Below are 17,792 nucleotides of genomic sequence, written 5' to 3'. Positions count from 1 at the left end.
GGGGATGGGGACGGTGCAGATGGAGCTCCCGGGGCCCCTCCTGAGGCTGGGAAGGAAGGCCACTTGGATGCTGGCACGTTAACCAGCACAGTCTCCTCTGGGAATGAAGCCCAGGCAACTCTGGCTGGGCCTGCTTGAGAAGGCCCCCACCCCACTGTTCATTGACTCACCCCCAAAGTGTCCATTTCAACACGCTCATTAAGGGACTTGTATGTTTTCAGACAAATCCCATTCTAATCACTGCCACATACTGAGAAACCACAAGCGGCCACTCCCTGGGCCAGAGGGGCCCCTGTAGGAATGTTCAAGGCTTCCTCTCCTTGTGTTCCGAAGGCTCGGCCAAGTTTGTAATCCAAGCGCCTGGCTGCCTGGCTCTGGCAGTCCCTCGCTGTCCCAATCTCCGGCTCCCACATTCCACCCCTGGGGCCTGGAGGGAGAGCCTATGGGGCCTCTTAGGGGAGGGCCTCCCGCTCAATGCTGCCCTCCACATTTTCGCCCCCTTCACTGGCGGGCAGATGCTTTTGGTCCCACCATGGCTACACGCAGGGCTCCCCTGGCACTGAGGATGAAGGTGAGGATGTTGGCCCCAGGGATCTGACTTTGAGCTGGGACTGCCTGGGACAGGGGGACAGATGCCCATTCTGCTCACAGCATGGGCACAGGGGAGGCCAAGCCATGTCTGCCAGCCAAGGGGACATGAGCTTGAGGAGCCAGTTAACATTTTTATAGCACACACTAAATTGATACTAAACTGTTAAATTTTTAAAATGCTTATTCTAACCACCATAGTACCCATTCCCTCTGCACGGGCTCCCTCTTCCTGTTTTAACCACATGGCGAACTCCACTATGTTTTAAGGCCTCGATCAAATGTCATTTTCTCTGAGAAGCCTTCTGATGTTCTTCCCCCAGTGGAAATAATTTCTCCCTCTTCTCGAGTCCCACAGCAATGCCTCCGGCCTGCAGCAGAGCTCTTACCTGTCCCTGCCTGGTCTCTAGAATGGATGGGTAGAGGGAGTGTGGGAGTGAGGGAGGGAGTGAATGGATGGATAGAAGGAGTGTGGGAGTGAGGGAGGGAGTGAAGGGTAATTAGATGGTGAGTGGATGGATGGATGGATGAAAGAATGGAATGAAGGAGGAATGAATGGATGGAGGAATGAAGGGATGGATGGATGGATGGATGGACGATGGAGAGAGGGATGGAGGGAAGAGTAGATGAATGGATGGAGGAAGGCGGAATAGGTGGGGCTGAAAAAGCTGGACAAAGGCGGGTGTGCTGCCTTGGTTAGTTATCTGTGAGGTGCTGCCTTGGTTAGTTATCTGTGAGGCAGGCTATCGGTGATAACAGCGATGCAGAGGTTGGGCGGCTGGAGCTAGCAGCTAGGGACTTCAGAGGTACTCACCATACTTTGCTGCTTTAGCTGCTGCTGCTGCAGCCTGGGGACCAACCCCTGGGGGAGGGGAAGGGGAGAAACTGAAAAATGTGGCCCTGCATTTCCAGGGGCCTCCATTCTAGCCCGAGGAGAGCCACCTGTTCACATGTGGGTGTGGGTGGGGGCATCACAGCCATCAGAGGCTGGTGGAGCGGTCCCGCCCAGGATCCTTCTTCGACTCAGATGGGGATCTGAGTGCAGGGTGGGCTGGCTGATTTCTGGACAGATCATAGCCAGCCCCAGAGCCCTGGAGCCAGGGTGACCAGTGCCCCTTTGGCTGGCCCCTTACCTGTCCCTGTTGGGTACCCAGTCTTGGCGCCGGCACCTGCTGCTCCTCCAGGACCATAACCTGTAAACAGAGAGGCTCACTGGGCATCTGTGCAGGTCTCACTGCAGCTGCCCCCCTGCCCTACCCATTCAGAGTCTCTACCATGTCACCCCCAGTCAGAGTTAACACATATTCACATATGTGTCGGGGATGGTAACTCCCACTGTTCAGACTAAAACACTGAGGCTCGGGGAAGAGGATGGTTCTCGCTAGTGTGAGGGCCAGGCTTGAGAACCAAGCTGTCTGAGTCCAAGTTCCACGTTCCTTCCTTAGGGAATTCCCTTTCCAAGCCCACCCCCTCCCAGCAGGGTGCTCTCCCAGCTCTTGCCAGGACCCTGCATCTGGAAAGACCCGGAAGACCAATGGTCCGGGAGGGCCTTACTCACCATAGGGCAGTTTCCCCGTACTGTAGGGCAGTCCGTAGCCACCTGCGGAGAGGGGAGGGGAGGCTCAGGTGCTGCCCCAGAACAGCCCATGCCTTGCTGGGCTCCGACTATCTTGGTGGGCAGATCTATTCCCACAGAGGCTGAGGCCTGAGACCCTCCCCGGGGTCATGGCAGCCCACGGTTGCTCTCAGGAGAGCGGAGGCCCTGGGTGGAAGAGGGAGAGGGGGCACCCCACCAGCTCCCTAGAGTCTGAGTAGCTTCCTTACTCCTTTCTCCAACAAGGAACAGCTCATTGGGTGACGTCTGAGGGGTCTTTCCAACGAACAGTGTTTCTTACCATCAGCACCGATGGTTTCCTATCAGGGCTGTGGGTCTCTGTGCCTGTGTGTGTGTGTGTGTGTATGTACAGGTGTGCATGTGAGTGAGGCCAACACCCGCAGGATGGCTTCCTCATGCTTTTCCTTGCTGGTGACCAGAAGTGGGGTTCAGTACACAGGTTTCTTGACACCCCCCACAAGAGACACCGGTGACCAAAGATGTGCCCCCACAAGATGCCTCCTCAGTGGTGAATCCTCCTTCTGACTTACCTGGCAGCTTGGGTGCCTTGATGGGGTACCCCAGTGGGACTCCAGGCTGCTGACCCCCAAAGGGTCCAACTCCTGTGAGAACAAGGAGAACAAAATCAGGGCCTAGCAACTTGCGCCAGCAGCTCCCGCTGAGCCCCCAGCCTCACTCTCCACTTTCTGCTCAGATAGAATGAGCCCCACTGTATCCACAAACCATCCTGCCCAGAGGGCATTCCTGCCTGCTGTCACTGATCAGCTGAGCCCTTCCAGTGCTGGGCCATTGCCCACAAAAAGCTGCAGAACTCTCCCCCTTCCTGGGGCCTGGGCCTCAGTTGGGACCTGTAGCCCTTGCAGCATGTGGCTCAGACTGGTAGGCTTTCTGGACTCATGTGGGCTGCTACACAGGAGGGGTTGGACTGGGGAAGCAGAACTGTAATGGATATCACTTTGTCTGGAGCCAGTCCCTCTCCCTCTTCCATCCAGGGCTTCTTCTCTCCTGGAGCAATGGGCATGATGGACATTGGACAGGCCTGATGGGATTCTGAATGCCCAGCCCCTGCCAGGGTGAGTACCTCTCCTTGGCTGGTCTCCCTACTGGCCTGCCCACCCACAGGGGACTAGCGCCTTGTCTCACCTGGGATTCCAGCAAAAGCTCCCCCTCCACCTGCAATGATAAGGAGTCATCACTGTAGTCCGCCTCAGGTGCAGGGCTCCAAGGCACCCATGACTGGTGCCAGGCAGCACAGAGGGCTGGGCAGTGGCCATTTCTGCCCAGATTTCCAGGTTGATGCTGCCTCACCCACACTTGGGATTTCTGAGAGGTGTCCTGTGCATCTCAGTCACCAGTGCCAAGGCTGGAGCACAGGGGTGCCCATGCAGAGGGCCCTGAGCCCAGGCTCCCCGGCCCCACTCCTGCTCCCCTCCACAGGGGCCTGAGGGTAGATACAGATTCCCACCCTGGGTCCCCAGCCCACGGGCCACATACCTGGGGTCTTGGCCTTGACTCCTGTTCCGGTGGGAACCCCAGGGAGCACCCCCACACCTGGGAACCGAGCTCCTGTGAGAGCAAAGGGGGTCTGGCAGTGAGGATGGGAAGGCAGGCCTAGAAGGCCCAACCTGGCTCCCACACCACCCCTGGGTCACCAAGTTGACTTCCTTCTGCACTGACCATCAGTGATGTCATAACTCATGTGGTGGTGGCTTCTCTTCCCTGTTTGACTCGGAAGACCTGACTTTTGTGCCATTTCCTGGCTATATGACCTTATGCCTTGTCCCTGCGCTGGGATGAAGTTCTAGTCGCCCTGTCCACCCTTACCAGGGAAGGCAGACAGCACAAGCCAGCACTGTGGGAGGCCTGTGCCCACCACCAAGCACACAGCCCTCTGCTGTGGCCGGGGACTCCGCACTTGCCAGTGTCTGGCCCTCCCACCTCTCCTGTCTCCCCTGGGACTAGGCCACCTGGGACGGAGGGAGGGACACTGTCAGCAAATCTCCCAGAGCAGCCCAAGCCTGGGCTTTTAGGGGAATTCAAGCGGTCACATGTTGGGGGGGTGGCCAGGCCTGGCAGGGAGAGGAGGGTGAGAGGGCAGCTCTGAGGGTCCCCTACAGGGCGGATGTGCTCTGGGCGGGCTCCCTGGTGACTCATGGCTTTTGGGAATCAGTTGGCTACACCAGGGACTTGGTGTGTCCCCAGGGGCCCACCTCCGGCTGTAGCGATGATCTGGGTCAGGGTCTGGGGCCAGAGCTTGGTAGGATGAGGGGAAGCTGACTGGCTTTCCAGGGGAAAGAGGACAGGGCTCCTGTGTGCCTTAGCCTGAGCTTTGATGCTCTGGTGGCCTCCGCTTGCAGGGAGTTGAGAGGCCCCCCAAGGTCAGTGCCAGAGAGGGTCTCCATACTGAAGGAGGGTCCCCTTCTTCTCTGTGGTTTTACCTGTGCCTGGGAGCACTCCTCCTGGGTATACACCTGGCAGGCCCACACCTATGGCCAAAAGACAGCGGAGCCATGAGCAGCGCCCCTGCCTCCAGCAGCCCCTCCCTGGCCCCCCCTCCACCGCTCCAGGCTCACAAGCCAGCCCCCCAGCGCCTGGCAAGGACAGCCAGGGACATGTGTTGTGGCCACAGCCTTCCTCCCCTGAGCTTCAGAAGTCATCTGCAAACCCTTCTGTGCGGGGATTTATCTTGTCTTCTGGAGCCTGTTTACACGGCCGCCCGGCCCACCTCTGGGCTAACGGCTTCCAGATGCTCCTTCCCCGCTGTGTGGACTCAGGCAGGCCTTTGTTTAACCTGAAGTCACTTCCTCAAGGGCTTGGTGCCCAGGAATGAGCACCAGATGGGGAGTCCAGGCTCCTCTGGCCACCCTGGCTCTGCTGTGGCCACCAAGGGCCCTCTGCCCTGACTCTCCGTGCCGAGCCTCAGTGTCCCCATCTGTCCCCTGATGTCTGCCACAGGCCTGGCCCTGAGGCCCCTTTTTGCTCCCAGATCCTGGAAGAAGGGCCCAGAATGTGGGCTGGAGTCCCTCTCCCCATTTTGAACTGGGTCCCACACTTTGGGCCGGCCACTCTTCCCTGCCCCGCTGCAGCCAGGCCCCACCTGTCCCGCCCAGTGCAGAGGCGAGGGCCTCAGCCCCTCCCTGAACCTGCTGTCCAGCCCCAGGGACTCCACACTGACCGGGCACTTTCCCGGGCTTCCCTCCGGCTCCGACTCCAACTCCGACTCCCGCTCCGGGCACCGCAGCACCTGGCATGGAAGGGACCGTGTCAGAGCCGGTGTCACCAGCCCTCAGCCTTTACCTGGGCAACTCAGGGCTAGCCACCATACCTGTAGACACGCCTAAGCCACCGACACCGCCAAGTCCACCAACACCACCAAGGCCGCCGACACCGCCGAGCCCACCGACACCGCCTAGCCCGCCGACACCGCCGAGCCCAGCACCTACAGAGCCAGGAGTGGAGAGGCGCGGAGTCATGCCCGGCGCAGTGGCAGGTGGGCGGGTCCGGGTGCATGCGGAGAGCCCAGAGATGATATCTGATCGTGCCACCTCCTCGCTTGGAGACTGGCTGCCTCCCTGAGCCCCAGGAGATTAGAGATGAGAATCCCGCCCGCCTCCCAGGAAATGTTCTCTGCAGAGTGTAGAGCCCACGGAGGCGAGAGGGTCGATGGCACGTCCCAGGCAGTCACACTCACCAGCCTTGGCAGCAGCTTTATAGGCTGCGGCCGCGCCAGCTGCTCCGCCAGGCCCCAGAGCCCCCGGGAAGGCGCCCCCAGGAAAACCACCAAGCCCTATAGAGGGGAGGAGAGGGTGAGGTCCTGAGCCCACCCAGCCCCGCCCAGGAGTCACATTGAGGTGGCTCTCCTGTTCTCTGCAGGACTTCCAGGCCAAGCAGTGGCCCCAGGGCCAGGATCAGTGTTGGAGAGCAACAGGTGCCAGATGGTTCTACCCAGCCTGACACAACTGCAGGATCGCTTGGGATCAAACTTCCACACCCCCTCCTCCAGGAAGCCTTCCTGAAACCCTGCCGAGCTGAGCAACTCCTCTGGGCTCCACGGGCCCCTGCATTATACTAGGACTCAGGATGCAGCCATTACTTCCTTGTGTCCTGGGAAGCTGCTTAGGGCAAGTGGTCTCAGCACCACCCTCATACCAGCGCCCAGGGCTGGCCTGGCCCACATGCCAGGCAGATACCCTGGGCGTGGCTCTGGCCCCAAACGGGCATCTTGCTTGTGTGTCAATACTAACCTGCCCCAGGGCCACCGCCGCCGAGACCTCCGGCACCTGCAGGGAGAAGAGACAGAGCCGGTGAGGAGAGGAGAGACTGGTGTGTGGGCATCATCCCTGGGTCCTGGGTGGGAAGGGTCTCATGATGGGCAGGCAGGAACCAGGCAGGGCTGTGGTTAGTAAGGTCACTCAGGACCCTACGCTGGACTCAAGCCTTTGGTACTCAGGGGCTGACGCTGATAAAACAGCAGCTACCATTGAGTGACCAGCTGCTATGGACCATGTAGATGTAATTGCATTGACCACTCCCCTCCCCCCATAATGCACCTAGGCCAGGCCTGGCTTCCCCTAGAAGGCCTGCCAGTGAATGGGAGGCTCAGCAGGGCTTTCTCTGAGGGTGGAAGCTGAGGAGAGTCTGTTAGCAAGACCTGATTCAGGCCAGGCCCTGCCCGGCTCCCACATTAGCCTCCACCCCAGACCTCTCTTCCGCTTCCTTGCAGGTGTCTTCTGGCTCAGCCCATCCCCTCTCCCTTGTATCTGGAGACCCTCCAGCTCCCAGCATCTGTCTATGTGTCCATCCAGCCTGCCTGCAGTCCAGGAGCCTCCTCGAATTCAGACAGATGCTAAAATGTTTATGAGAAGTCAAATGGTCCCTCTGGCTCTCTCCTTCTCACATCTGGGCCCAATCGCTCCTTCTCCCCCTCCAGGAGACATTCCACGGCTTCGGCCAGGACTGATGGGCAATCAGGTTCACAAGCGTGCGGGGTTTGTTTCCAATTATGTGAGAATCTCTGCTGCGAGCACCAGTCCGGCGGCCTGGCTGCCAGGGTCCTGAGCCCAGGGAAGCCCTCTCTGGGGACTGACCCCAACCTTGGGGAACTGCCGAGCCTGGAGCGTCTACCTGGCTTTCCCTGGGCGTGGTCTCCCTTCCCCCACTATTTCCTACTGTGAGTTGGCCTCCTCTGAGACTCAGCCAGCCCCTCAGCGAGATGGGTCTCGATCTCTGGCTAATCTTCCTTCCAGGCACACCCCGCCCGGTGTGGGTCTGGCCCGGCCTGGGGGCAGGGAGTTCACTTCCCAGCACTGTGGGCCCTGCCCCTCCCCAGCTCTGCCTGGGGCTTCTTTCAAGCCAGGCCTGTTTCCTGAGCTCCCACAGGGCTGGGACCTTTCCTGAGCACAGAGGGGCTGGAAGAGAAGATGGGAACTGAACAGGAAGTGAGAAGAGGCTGGGACAGGTGGGGGTGGGAGCAGGCAACCTCTCTGGCGCCATCTGTCCTTTCCCTCCCTCCTCCCGAGGTGCCTGGTCTCAAGGCCGCCCTCCACCATGACCAGCCCCCTCCCGTTTGCCCTCCTCCCTTTGGACTCACCTGGTCCAAATCCCCCAAGGAGTCCACCAGCCCCTGGAAAGGAGGGAAGGAGGGGTGAGATGTTGGCCACACACAGCAGGGAGCCTAGGGCCCTGGCCAGTCCAACCCCCCTCTCTTCCTGGAATCAGAGAGCCCTGGATTCAAATGCTGCTACTCATGCCGACTCCATGCGTGTAGGAGCAAGTCTCTTTGCCTTTCCGAGACTCAGTTTCCCTACTTAGAAATGGTCACTGTGTCCCTGACCTTCCTGGGACCAGTAAGATCACGAGCAGAAAGCACCTCATGTGTGCAGCATGCCAGGGTGTCCAGTGGGTGTGGCCCGTCCCTTCCAGTCCTCTCGTGTGGGTGGTTGGCCTCCAGCTGGTGCTCAGGGTGTGGGTGTTGCTGGCTCCCAGCCGCCTGGTCCCCCGCGGAGAGCCCGGGCAGGGCCGGCGTGCCGAGGCCCACATGGAGCAGCTGCCAGGCCACCCACCCTCTACGTGCCAAGGGATTAATTGTTCCTAAGCATGACACACACTGCCCATGCCCCGTTCCATCTTGCCCCGGGCAGGCCCGGACATCCCTCTGGCCCGGATGGGAGCGAGGAACTGCCCGAGGGAAGGAGGGGGACTGTGGCTTTGACCTGGCTTTGGTAGCTGAGTCCTGATGACCTCGGGGAGGTTGTGGGATCCAGACCCTTTTCATCAGAAGGAGATACCCTGACTTTTTTTTTGGAGGGGTCTACTGCTTCACCCTGCCCCGAGCGTGCTTTCGGAAGCCTAACATGAATCATGAATAAAAGCTTCACTTTCGTGACCACCCCGTTATGGGGCTCTATGAGGTTTTCTCAGCCTTCCTTCCTGAACTTAATCACAACCTGCCCCGTGTCCCCCGTGAGATCAGCCAGTTCCCCTCTAGCTTTGCAATCACAACCTCCACAATTTGGTTCTTCTTGGCTATGCATGAACCTATTGCCTCATCTTGGCTTATCCAGTCCTTCTCGGCATTCTTTCTACCATCAAAGACCCTGCTGAGAAGGTCCCTCCACGGAGGCGGGACGCAGGTTCCGGCAGGATAGGCAGTGGATTCCCAGGGCTCCGGCTTTGCCGACCCCCAAATCCCAGGAAAGCCCTCGCCCTGGCTGCCTGCCCTTCTGCCTCTCCCCGGCGCGGCCCAGCCCTGGTGTTTCACAACCCGGATGGGCTGGCAGGGAGGGGGGATATGGGTCCTGCAGATTCATCTGCAATTGGATCATCCAGCCAGCGGCTGGTTTCATAAGAGCCGCTGGACACCCAAGCTGTCCCGGAGCCTCGGACTGCAGAGCCAGGGAGACACAGAGGGGGGGGGGGGTGCCAAGGCCACGTGTGGAGTATCTCACGCCAGTGGGGTCACACATCTGGACAGAGACACCATTTCCTCCACCTGCTCCTTATCCACCTGTGCTTCCTGGAAGGACACACCCTCCCTCCTTCCTGGGGGTGTGTTCTTTGGAACCGGTGGTGGACCCTGCTGTCCGATTCGGCAGGGCCAGGACAAGCTAGTCACATCTCCTTCCTGGAAAACTCCATGGTCTGGGCAGCCAGAAGGGGCCTGGGATCAAGAAGGAGGCTCCTCTGGGGCCAGGGTCAGAATCCAACCTTGGGATTTAATTTCAGGCTTGGTCTGGAGTCAGCCCAGCTCTGACACTAGGACAGGGGCTCAGATGGTCATCAAGGGTCAGGGATATGGAGGGCTTGGCCTGGGGTTGGAGAGGGCTTGGTCTGAGTCAAGAGACCATCCAGGTGGAGTCTGGAGCCTACCCTCTGCGCCTGAGTCCCAGAATGACACTCACAGCCTGGTGGCCTCTGGAACATCAGCCCCTACCTGTGTCCTGAGCCCCAGGGCTGTTTCTGAGGCCATGTGCATAGGAACAGGGCAGCTGGGCACATAGGCACTTATAGAATAGATGCTGGACCCTCCTCGCACAAGCTGCTGCCAGCTTCCTGTCCCTGAGCCCTGCAGTCCGGCCCCAGCCTGCTCATACCGGGAGACTGGTACGGCCCACCACTTCCTTCCTGCCTCTTGCCCTTGCTAGCTGGGCCTCCCCTCCCCTGCCCCTGGCTCACTATCAGTGCCCTGAGACCTCAGGTCTTACCTGGCTTGGGTGGTTTGCCTCCAGGTCCCAGCCCTGCAGAAGGAAGAGATGGTAGTGAACGGGGAGCCCCAGCACCCCTGTCTTATTATTTATACCCTCCGGACAAGGAGCTGCTGGGAGCCCAGAGTCTAGGCGCCCAACTCCATCCCTGATTTGTGGTTTTTGCTCTCAGCCAGCATCTTAGGAGTGTTGTGGAGGAGAAGGCAGGGGCCATCAGGGAGAAAGCCTGGGGGAGGGGCTTGGGATGCCAGCGAGTTCCAGTTCTCAGTCAAGTCTCTCCCCAAGAGGCACTGGGTCTATAAAACAAGGGACCCTTGATGCTTGGACTTTCTGGGGTTCTGAGGTTTGAGGACCTGTGTAGGCTGGAGTGACACGTAGACCCCATCAGTGAGGAAACAGATGTGGTTTCTGCACTCACCTCCTCCTCCCAGGCCTCCGAGACCAGCCCCTGGGGTGAGGGGTGGGGGGTGGGGGGTGGGGAGAGAAAGAAGAAAGAGAAACATCAGTGCCCCTGTCGGATCAGTGCCCTGCCAGAAAGCCACCCTTCAACCCATGGTCAAATCCATCCCTGCCCCTCTACATGACCTCAGGCGAGCCTTAACTTCTGTGAACCTCAGTTTCCTCATTTGTCTCCGAGGGCCAAAAGCCCTGAGCTAGTTTGTGCCTGAGCGTGTGCTGTTAGCCTCCCTCACTTCCATGTCAGTTCTGAGCACTTAGATACCTTTTAAGTATCGAAAATATTACTTTGTTCTTTCAATCTACCTGAAAACATTATGCTTTTTTCTAAATGGCATGGCTCCAACATTCCCCCCATTTCCTTTCGGTGCATGGCCATTGCTTTTATATTGTTTTTACTTGAAAAACACTTCACCATATTGCACAACAGATCACATATTCATACTTTTCAGCAACTGGGTAGTATTTCAGAGTTTACTTAATCACACCCTCCCGCCGGGTGGGTTTCTTGTTTTACAGTTTTGCAAACACCACACCTATGAACCTCATTGCAGACCATTCTTTTCCTCTTCTTTGCAATTATTCCCCTCCACATGGATTTCCAACGTGGGGTGAACGGTTGGAAGGCTGTGCATGGCAGGCGTGCGTGAAAGCACTCACTTTCCTAGAGCCTCAAAAGCACTGTCATCTTTCAGAAGATTTATGCCCTTAAGAGTTGTAAAAACGGTGTCACGCAAACTGCTTTTGTTAAGTAGCAGTGACTTGTGGGTCTTCTGTGGTGGGCATGGCAATGTTCCTCCCTTCTGCAACACCAAAATGTGCATCTCTCACGGATGCACCACAGGCTTCCTCTCCCGGGTGTGGGGAAGCTCCATGTACGTTACCTGGGAAATAGCCTCCTCCGGGCAGTCCTCCGGGAACTCCTCCAGGAATAGCTCCTGGGACCCCTGGAAGGAAGTAGGCAGAGTCCTCTATTAGCCAGAACTAATAAAAACATGATAGCAACGTGATGGTGATGATGATGATGATGATGATGAAAATCCACAAAGCAATTTTGTTTTCAAAGCATTTTTTTTTCTTTTCCATTGATGCTCTGCAAAGTGGCCCTGCGAGGTGGGAAGGGCTGGGATTATTATTTTCATCTTAACAGATGGAGGGACGTGCCTGGGGTCACACAGCTGGAAAGAGATGGTGGAGCCTGGGTTCAAACTCAGGCAACTCCTCTCCCCGGAGAGGGCCTGGCATGAGGCTGGGCCTGAGCGCCTGTCGACGAACGGCCAACTGTCTCCAGCCCTAGAGCAGTGTGGGCCCGGGCCAGCAGGGCTGTGGCGGGGCTGTTAGCGAGCGGTAAGGAAGTGCGGCCCCTGCCAGTAAAAGCGCAGCCATTCCCACACTGATAGGACGGCGTGAGGTCAGCGTCCTCAGCCGCTGGGCAACAGGGGATGGGTGGGGCTCTGGCTGTCTGACACAGGCCTGTCTTGGGAGGCGCCGGGCCCCGGAGGGGGACACCATGAATGAGCAAAGTGAATAGTTTCCTAAGGAAAAGCGGGTTCACGGGCCAGGCCAGGGGCTGTCTGCCCAGCCGAGATCACGAGTTCAGTCCCCACCGCCGGGGGAAGCGCTCACTGGGGAACGCTGCGGGGCTGGGCCAGACCCGGGCCTGGTCATGGCAACCGAGGATCCTGGTGCAGGCCAGGCCCTCACTCCGCCACCACAGAATGGCCCCAACCCCGACAAGTCTCCTTGCCAATGCCCCAGCCCCAGCATCGCCCCACTGAAAGGAGCAGGGCTGGGCGACAGTGCCGGTCAGTCCTGCAGGGTGACCAGAGGCCTCGTGGACAGACATCTGGCCCCTGTGGCCTGGTGATGCTGCACAGCTGGGCCTGTTAGCCTCAGCCACAGCCCGGCAGGGTAAGGGATGCCAAGCTGTCACAGCCACTCTGTGCCAAAGTCCTGGCGCCACCCCCCCTCCCTCCCCCAGGGCCTGCCGTCCCCCAGGAACTGCGATCCAGGCCTAGAGCGTGCAAGCAATCTGGTCAAAGCCTCGGGGGCTCTAAGTGGTGGCCTAAGGAGGGTGGGCCGGCTGGGAACGAGCGCTCCAGCCCTGTCATGTGTTGCCAAGCGCACACATGGCCTTCTTGAGCCTTTGATGCCTTCCCTGGCTCTGGTCCCCAGCTCTGAGCCCTGTTTCTTATGTGCCCTCCCCGGTGCAGCCCAGGCCTGTCTCTGCCTCGGCCTCTCTCCCTCCTGTCCAGCTTCGGAGCGATGGCAGGAGCAGGGCCGGGGGTGGAGGGAACAAGGGGCTCAAGACGGACCCATCTGCCTTCACTCCTGGCTATGCCACATCTGGGTGACCTTGGGCAAGTCACTTCACCCCTCTGAGCCTCAGTTTCCTCTTCAGCCAGGTGGGGCCGATAACTGCTGCCTTGCAAAGTTGTTGAGCTGCCCTGCCCTGGACCTGGCACGCAGTAATTGCTCAAACAAAAGATGGTGACCCCTCCTCTCCACGTTGCTGCACAGCACACGGCCTGGGGTCAGGTAAACAGGATGCGTCCAGTAAATGATGTGTGAATGGAGGGGTGGGGGGGGCAGGCGAGGATGCTGCCAGTGGGTCTGGGTTCATCCTGTTCTATCCCCAACCAACCTTGGGGTCTTCCACCTTGGGCCTGGCTGACCCCCTCCTTCCTCTCTTGGGGTTCTGCTCTCCCACACCCGCTGGTGACCAAGCCCCTCCCGGGCCTGCCAGCTCCTCCTCTGCTTCCTCTCTCCCCAGCGCCTACCCATCTCCTCTTCCCCATCCCCACCCCCGTGATTCAAATCCCAGCAGCCTGTGCCAAACTCCGTGCCTGAACCATGACAGCCCGGGGAGCTGCGGATTTTGATCCCCCGTTTGAACTGAGGAAACGGAGGACACTCAGTGGGCGTAAAGGGTGCCCTGGCCTGCCTTCTCTCTCCAAGTGCAGGAGGGGGGAGAACATGATAAGACCGGAGGGACTTGGAAAAGGCGGCAGTCACCGCTCACCTCTCACACTTCGGTCCGTCATCTTCGCTCCTTGGCCCGGGCAGTCCCTCCTGCCAGAAATGCCTTCTCCTCTCTCCAAGTCCTACCCTTCCACCAAGACTGGGCTCCGACCCTCCCTCCTGCCTCTCTCAGCCTTCCATTCTCACTGCTTAGCTGGCCCAGAGTAGCTGGCCGGCAGCACGCTTGTCATGTTTTATGTGGGTTTGAACGTTTCACCGGCTAGCCCAGGGTGAACTCGTCTCCTGCATTGTAGGGTCATGATCCTCGACTCTCAGGGATCATAACGGTCTTCGGGGCTGGGCTGAAGTTCCTTCTGCAAGCATCCCCTTCGGGGCTGGGCTGAAGTTCCTTCTGCAAGTCCTGCTTGCACGCCTCCAGTGACAGGAAAACCACCACCTCTGACGCTGTCAGCTCTTCCTGCAGAGAGATCTCCCTCCGATCAATTTAGACTGACCATCTATCTCTCTAATTCTGCCTCCCACGGCCCTATAGACCGAGGCTCATCTGTCATCCAAGGAAAGCTCCTCAAATATCGACCTTTCTTTAAAGGTCTAACTCAAATGTCACTTCCGCTGGGAAGCCCTCCCTGGTTTCCGGCGACTCCTCCAGGCACCCCAGCCTTAGTCCTGTCTGCTTTCTCCACCACTGAACTCTGCTCCCCACTAGACAAACCATGGCGTGAGTAACGAGAGGGAAATTTAAGCTTATCAATGTGCACTAATTACAAGGGTTGATCAGCTCAAGTTGGCAAATTCTGAATAAGTAGATAGATCCTCTTAAAAGTTCACATTTCCACAGCCCTCTTACTTGATACATTCTTGGCAGTTGTCTCACTGCCGGAGCCTCCCACCAGCCTTACGAGATAGTGGGGCCGGGATGTTTCTGCCCATTTTCCAGCCAGGGAAACCGAGAGCCAGTGACATGGAGTGCCTGGCCCGGGACCTATAGCTGAACCCAGTCACACGCAGGGCCTTGGGCTCCAAGTTCAAAGACCTGGGAGAAGGTTGTTTAGGAGTAGCAGTGAGCCAGCGGTCCTCGGGAGGGGCTTTGCCAAGCCCAGGTCCAGAGGGCCGGCCTGGGGAGCAGCTAAGACCACACGGAGCTGTTTGTTGTTGGCATGGAGAAGGGCTGCCAAGGGCTTTTCACACACCGCCTGCCCTCCAGTGGGTGACGGGATCCCGCGCTGGGCACGCCTGCCCTGCTGCCTTGGCCTTAGTGGACACAGAGAGCAGGATTAACCCCTGAGCCAGAGGTCCTGGGCCCTGGAGGCTCACTGAAGTCACCACACAATCTCCGTGTCAGGCTCCCTCCACAGGCCAAATGAAGCAGGAATTCTTGGGTGGGACCTCCACATCAGAAGTGTTCCTAGTTCCCCGGGAACTCCAATGTGTGGCTAGGGGTTGAACATTCTCCTTCCCCCCACAACCCCACCCACAAAAAAAAAAAAAAAAAGAGAAAAGAGAAAAGAAAGCCCCTCTTCCAAATTGTCCCAGTCCTGCAATCGGGGGGGGGGGGGGGTGATAATATTTCTGGGGGATGGGGAGATGCTGGATTTCTTCCCCTTCTCTCTCTCTTGGGGGTCTGAGACAGCTGGACCTCAAAGCTACTTGGGACCCATCCTAACTGGGTCTAGACAGCCCTTTCCGTTACACAGTCATCCTGGGGAGCCTCCTTCCTGCCTCCACTGACAACGTGGTCCTCTGGATCTGGGGAACTCGTGGGGTGACACTGTCTTGGGGTGGGAGAAGCTGGGCTCCCCCAGCGTAGCCAGAGTCCAATGTGTGTGCGCGTGTGTGTGTCTTCAGCCTCCCCATTGCTTGACCTCTCTAGATTTTGGTAGGCTCTGGGCAAAGCCCCTGAATACCTCACCAATTTGCACAGCCCTTATTTGGACCCAGTGCTCCGCCACCTGGGACAGAGCGGTGATTTATGTCTGCAAGGAAAGAACACAGCCAGCTGAGCATTCCACAGTGCCACCGAGGGCACAGGCAGAAGGTGCCCGCTGCCCTGGGCGTGCCCACCCTGGAGGGCTCAGTCCCAGGCCTGATCTTCCCCAAGTGCTGCCTGGCCCCCGGCCCCCGCCCCCTCATCCTTCGGCCCAGGGCAGAGAGCTGGCAGGTACTAAAGCCCCTAGCACTGCCTCAGCCTGTCTGAACCTCAAGCTCCCCATTCGCAAAGACAGTGGTTCTTCACGCTCAGGGTTAAGTGCTCCTGTGGAGATTGGCTGCCTCGCTCTCGGCGGGAAGGCAGGTACGTGTCCGGGGGCCACACCTTGGAGAGGGGAGGCCCAGACGGGTCCAGCGCGGCTGCTCTCAGGCCGCGGGGTGGCAGGTCCTCCGGGCCGCCTCGCTCCCCCCGCCGGGCTCCACCTGATGGCGCGCACATCGCACGGCCCCGCTCAGGTCCGGGGGCCGGTGACCTCTGTGCAGGAAGCTCCCGTTCCCAGCAGCGCTGGTCCAGAAAGCCAATCTCACGGAAACAGCTGCCGCTCCTGCCCGCTCCCCCACACCAGCCCCTGCCCAGCCTGCTCCACCCTGTGCAGCCCCGTGCTGGTCCCCATTGCAGGTCTGGTTCTCATGGCAAGAGAACCTTACCCCATCCGGCACACCCCACCAAATGCCTTGTGAACCTTCACTTCCCTTTTCCCAGGGCCGGGAGCACCGCGGCGGGTCACTCCCAGGGTCCCCAGGGGGTGTAGCCGCCCCACAGGGCTGCCCTTGGGACCTGAGCAGGACACACCCTGGATGGTCCAGGGCTGCCCTGAGGTCTGCTCCAGCCTCTGCCATGGCCACACTCCCTCTGCCAGGAGATGGACACTTTGCCCAGCTTCCCTGTCCTCTCTTGTGTCACACACACACACACACACACACACGCACATCCACATGCACACCTGGATATCAGATCTTCCATATGTATAAGCCTGTCAGGTGGCAGACTTTTGCATATGCCAATAGGCACTTTCACATACCCTACAACCTCCTCCCCCCACAACACACACACACACACACACACACACACACACACACACACACCTGTCCAGGGATGAACTTGTGAACAGACATTTATCCCAGACACCTTCTCCACTATTTGATGACGTCTTTGAAATACATACCCATACCCACCTGTGCAATAGCATGCAACACACTCATTCATGTATGCATGTGTACCCACGTGTGTGTGTGTGTGCGTGCGCACACACACATACTTCACACACACACTCAGAAGTCCCAGTCCTTCTCACCCAGGGACAGACCACAGTAGCAGCTTTCCAACCACAACCCCGCGGTCAACTCACCCTGACCTCCCGCAGAGGGGCTCCTGACTCCCCTGGGGACAAGGAACCCGAGGAAGTCACACAGTTCACTCTCTTGTTCGGGTCCCCTACCTGCAGGGCACGTGTGCCCCTGGGCTGGGTCCGCAGGTGTGCAAACTGCAGGTGCCTGCAGACCCAGCGGGAACCGTCCTTCCCCAGCATGCGTCCAGCACCCCCCTGGGAGAGCACCAGGGACGGAGCAGGGGGCCCTCCATCCACCCAGGGCAGCAGCACCTGGACCCTCTGGGGACCACCCCAAACCGGGGGTACCCATGTGACAGGGTCCGGGGAAGGGCAGCTCCAGGGACCCCGTGCCTGCCGGGCTCCTGCGGGGGAACCCTGGGAGGGTGCTGGGGATGAAGGGCAGGCACCCTCTCAACGATGAGCCCAGACACCTGGCCGGAGGATGGAGGGCTGCGGCGGCTCCGGGGACAGGGGGAGGCCTACCTCCAGGCTGCGAGGGGTGGATGAAGGACAGCAGGAGCAGGAGGACTCCAGGCCACAGGGCTGCAGCTGTCGGACCCGCCATCTCAGGGAGAAATGCCCCAGCCTGCTCTCCGCGCCTCGTTTTATCCCCAAAGCGTAATTGCTGCCTCCTCGGCTGCGAGGGAAGAAGGGAGGGAGAGAGGGCGGGCAGGAGGGCCTGGGAAGGGGGAGGCCTGGGGGAGGGGGCCGCGGGGAGGAGGGGGGGCAATTACGAAAGGCCGCCTCGCAATCCTCCCAGGCTGGGTCTGAGTGGACTGGACTGGGCTTTTTTTTCCCCTTAGAACACATAGTCGCTCACGCGTGCGCGTACACACACACACACACACACACACACACACAGTTTTCCCCATCTCTCTCCTGCTTTCCCTCTGTGGCTGTTCTCTCACTGCTGGCCCCGTTCCCGCCAGAAAGTGTGAGGGGGGCCTCTGCCAGGACAGCCCTCGGGAGAGGAAGCAGGAGGGAGGGCCCTGCAGCCCGGCCAAAAATCCAGTCCTAGCCAAGTCCTGAGTGGCCAGGCCCCCGCCCCTCCGGCTGGGCCCCGGGCCCAGTGTGGGGACACAGGCCAGCTGTCCCGCGCCTCTGCCCCCACCCTGGCCCTCCAGACTTCCC

The 17,792-nt window shown here is 59.3% G+C and overlaps 1 protein-coding gene and 1 long non-coding RNA gene across 9 annotated transcripts in view; one reads left to right on the top strand and one right to left on the bottom strand.

Annotated features, from left to right (window-relative positions):
- Window positions 1–17,550, bottom strand: part of ELN (elastin) — a 31,571-nt gene extending 14,021 nt beyond the window's left edge. For 4 of the 8 annotated variants that reach the window (XM_084881613.1, XM_084881619.1, XM_084881616.1 and 1 more), the window contains exons 1-16: window positions 17,145–17,316; window positions 11,247–11,309; window positions 10,325–10,354; window positions 9,907–9,939; window positions 7,794–7,826; window positions 6,448–6,483; window positions 5,895–5,990; window positions 5,529–5,642; window positions 5,379–5,447; window positions 4,642–4,689; window positions 3,698–3,769; window positions 3,347–3,376; window positions 2,734–2,805; window positions 2,147–2,188; window positions 1,722–1,781; window positions 1,403–1,450 (exon numbers count right to left, since the gene is read on the bottom strand). In XM_084881613.1, coding sequence (XP_084737739.1) covers window positions 1,403–1,450; window positions 1,722–1,781; window positions 2,147–2,188; window positions 2,734–2,805; window positions 3,347–3,376; window positions 3,698–3,769; window positions 4,642–4,689; window positions 5,379–5,447; window positions 5,529–5,642; window positions 5,895–5,990; window positions 6,448–6,483; window positions 7,794–7,826; window positions 9,907–9,939; window positions 10,325–10,354; window positions 11,247–11,309; window positions 17,145–17,226 — 928 coding nt within the window. In that variant the 5' untranslated portion in view covers window positions 17,227–17,316. Of the gene's footprint in view, window positions 1–1,402; window positions 1,451–1,721; window positions 1,782–2,146; window positions 2,189–2,733; window positions 2,806–3,346; window positions 3,377–3,697; window positions 3,770–4,641; window positions 4,690–5,378; window positions 5,448–5,528; window positions 5,643–5,894; window positions 5,991–6,447; window positions 6,484–7,793; window positions 7,827–9,906; window positions 9,940–10,324; window positions 10,355–11,246; window positions 11,310–17,144 lie in introns of all 8 variants that reach the window. The other 4 variants (XM_084881612.1, XM_084881614.1, XM_084881615.1 and 1 more) reach the window with 3 other exon arrangements.
- On the top strand, window positions 3–5,447 carry LOC311621515. Its single transcript, XR_014794842.1, has 3 exons — window positions 3–571; window positions 3,196–3,276; window positions 5,358–5,447. It is a non-coding gene; the product is annotated as an uncharacterized lncRNA (long non-coding RNA).
- Window positions 17,551–17,792: the final 242 nt, after the last annotated feature.

The sequence above is a fragment of the Pipistrellus hanaki genome (assembly GCF_964339955.1).
Source record: "Pipistrellus hanaki genome assembly, chromosome: 4".
In the NCBI taxonomy this organism is placed as follows: domain Eukaryota; kingdom Metazoa; phylum Chordata; class Mammalia; order Chiroptera; family Vespertilionidae; genus Pipistrellus; species Pipistrellus hanaki.
Note: the sequence above shows the minus strand (reverse complement) of the source record. Positions and strands in the feature narration are given on the sequence as shown.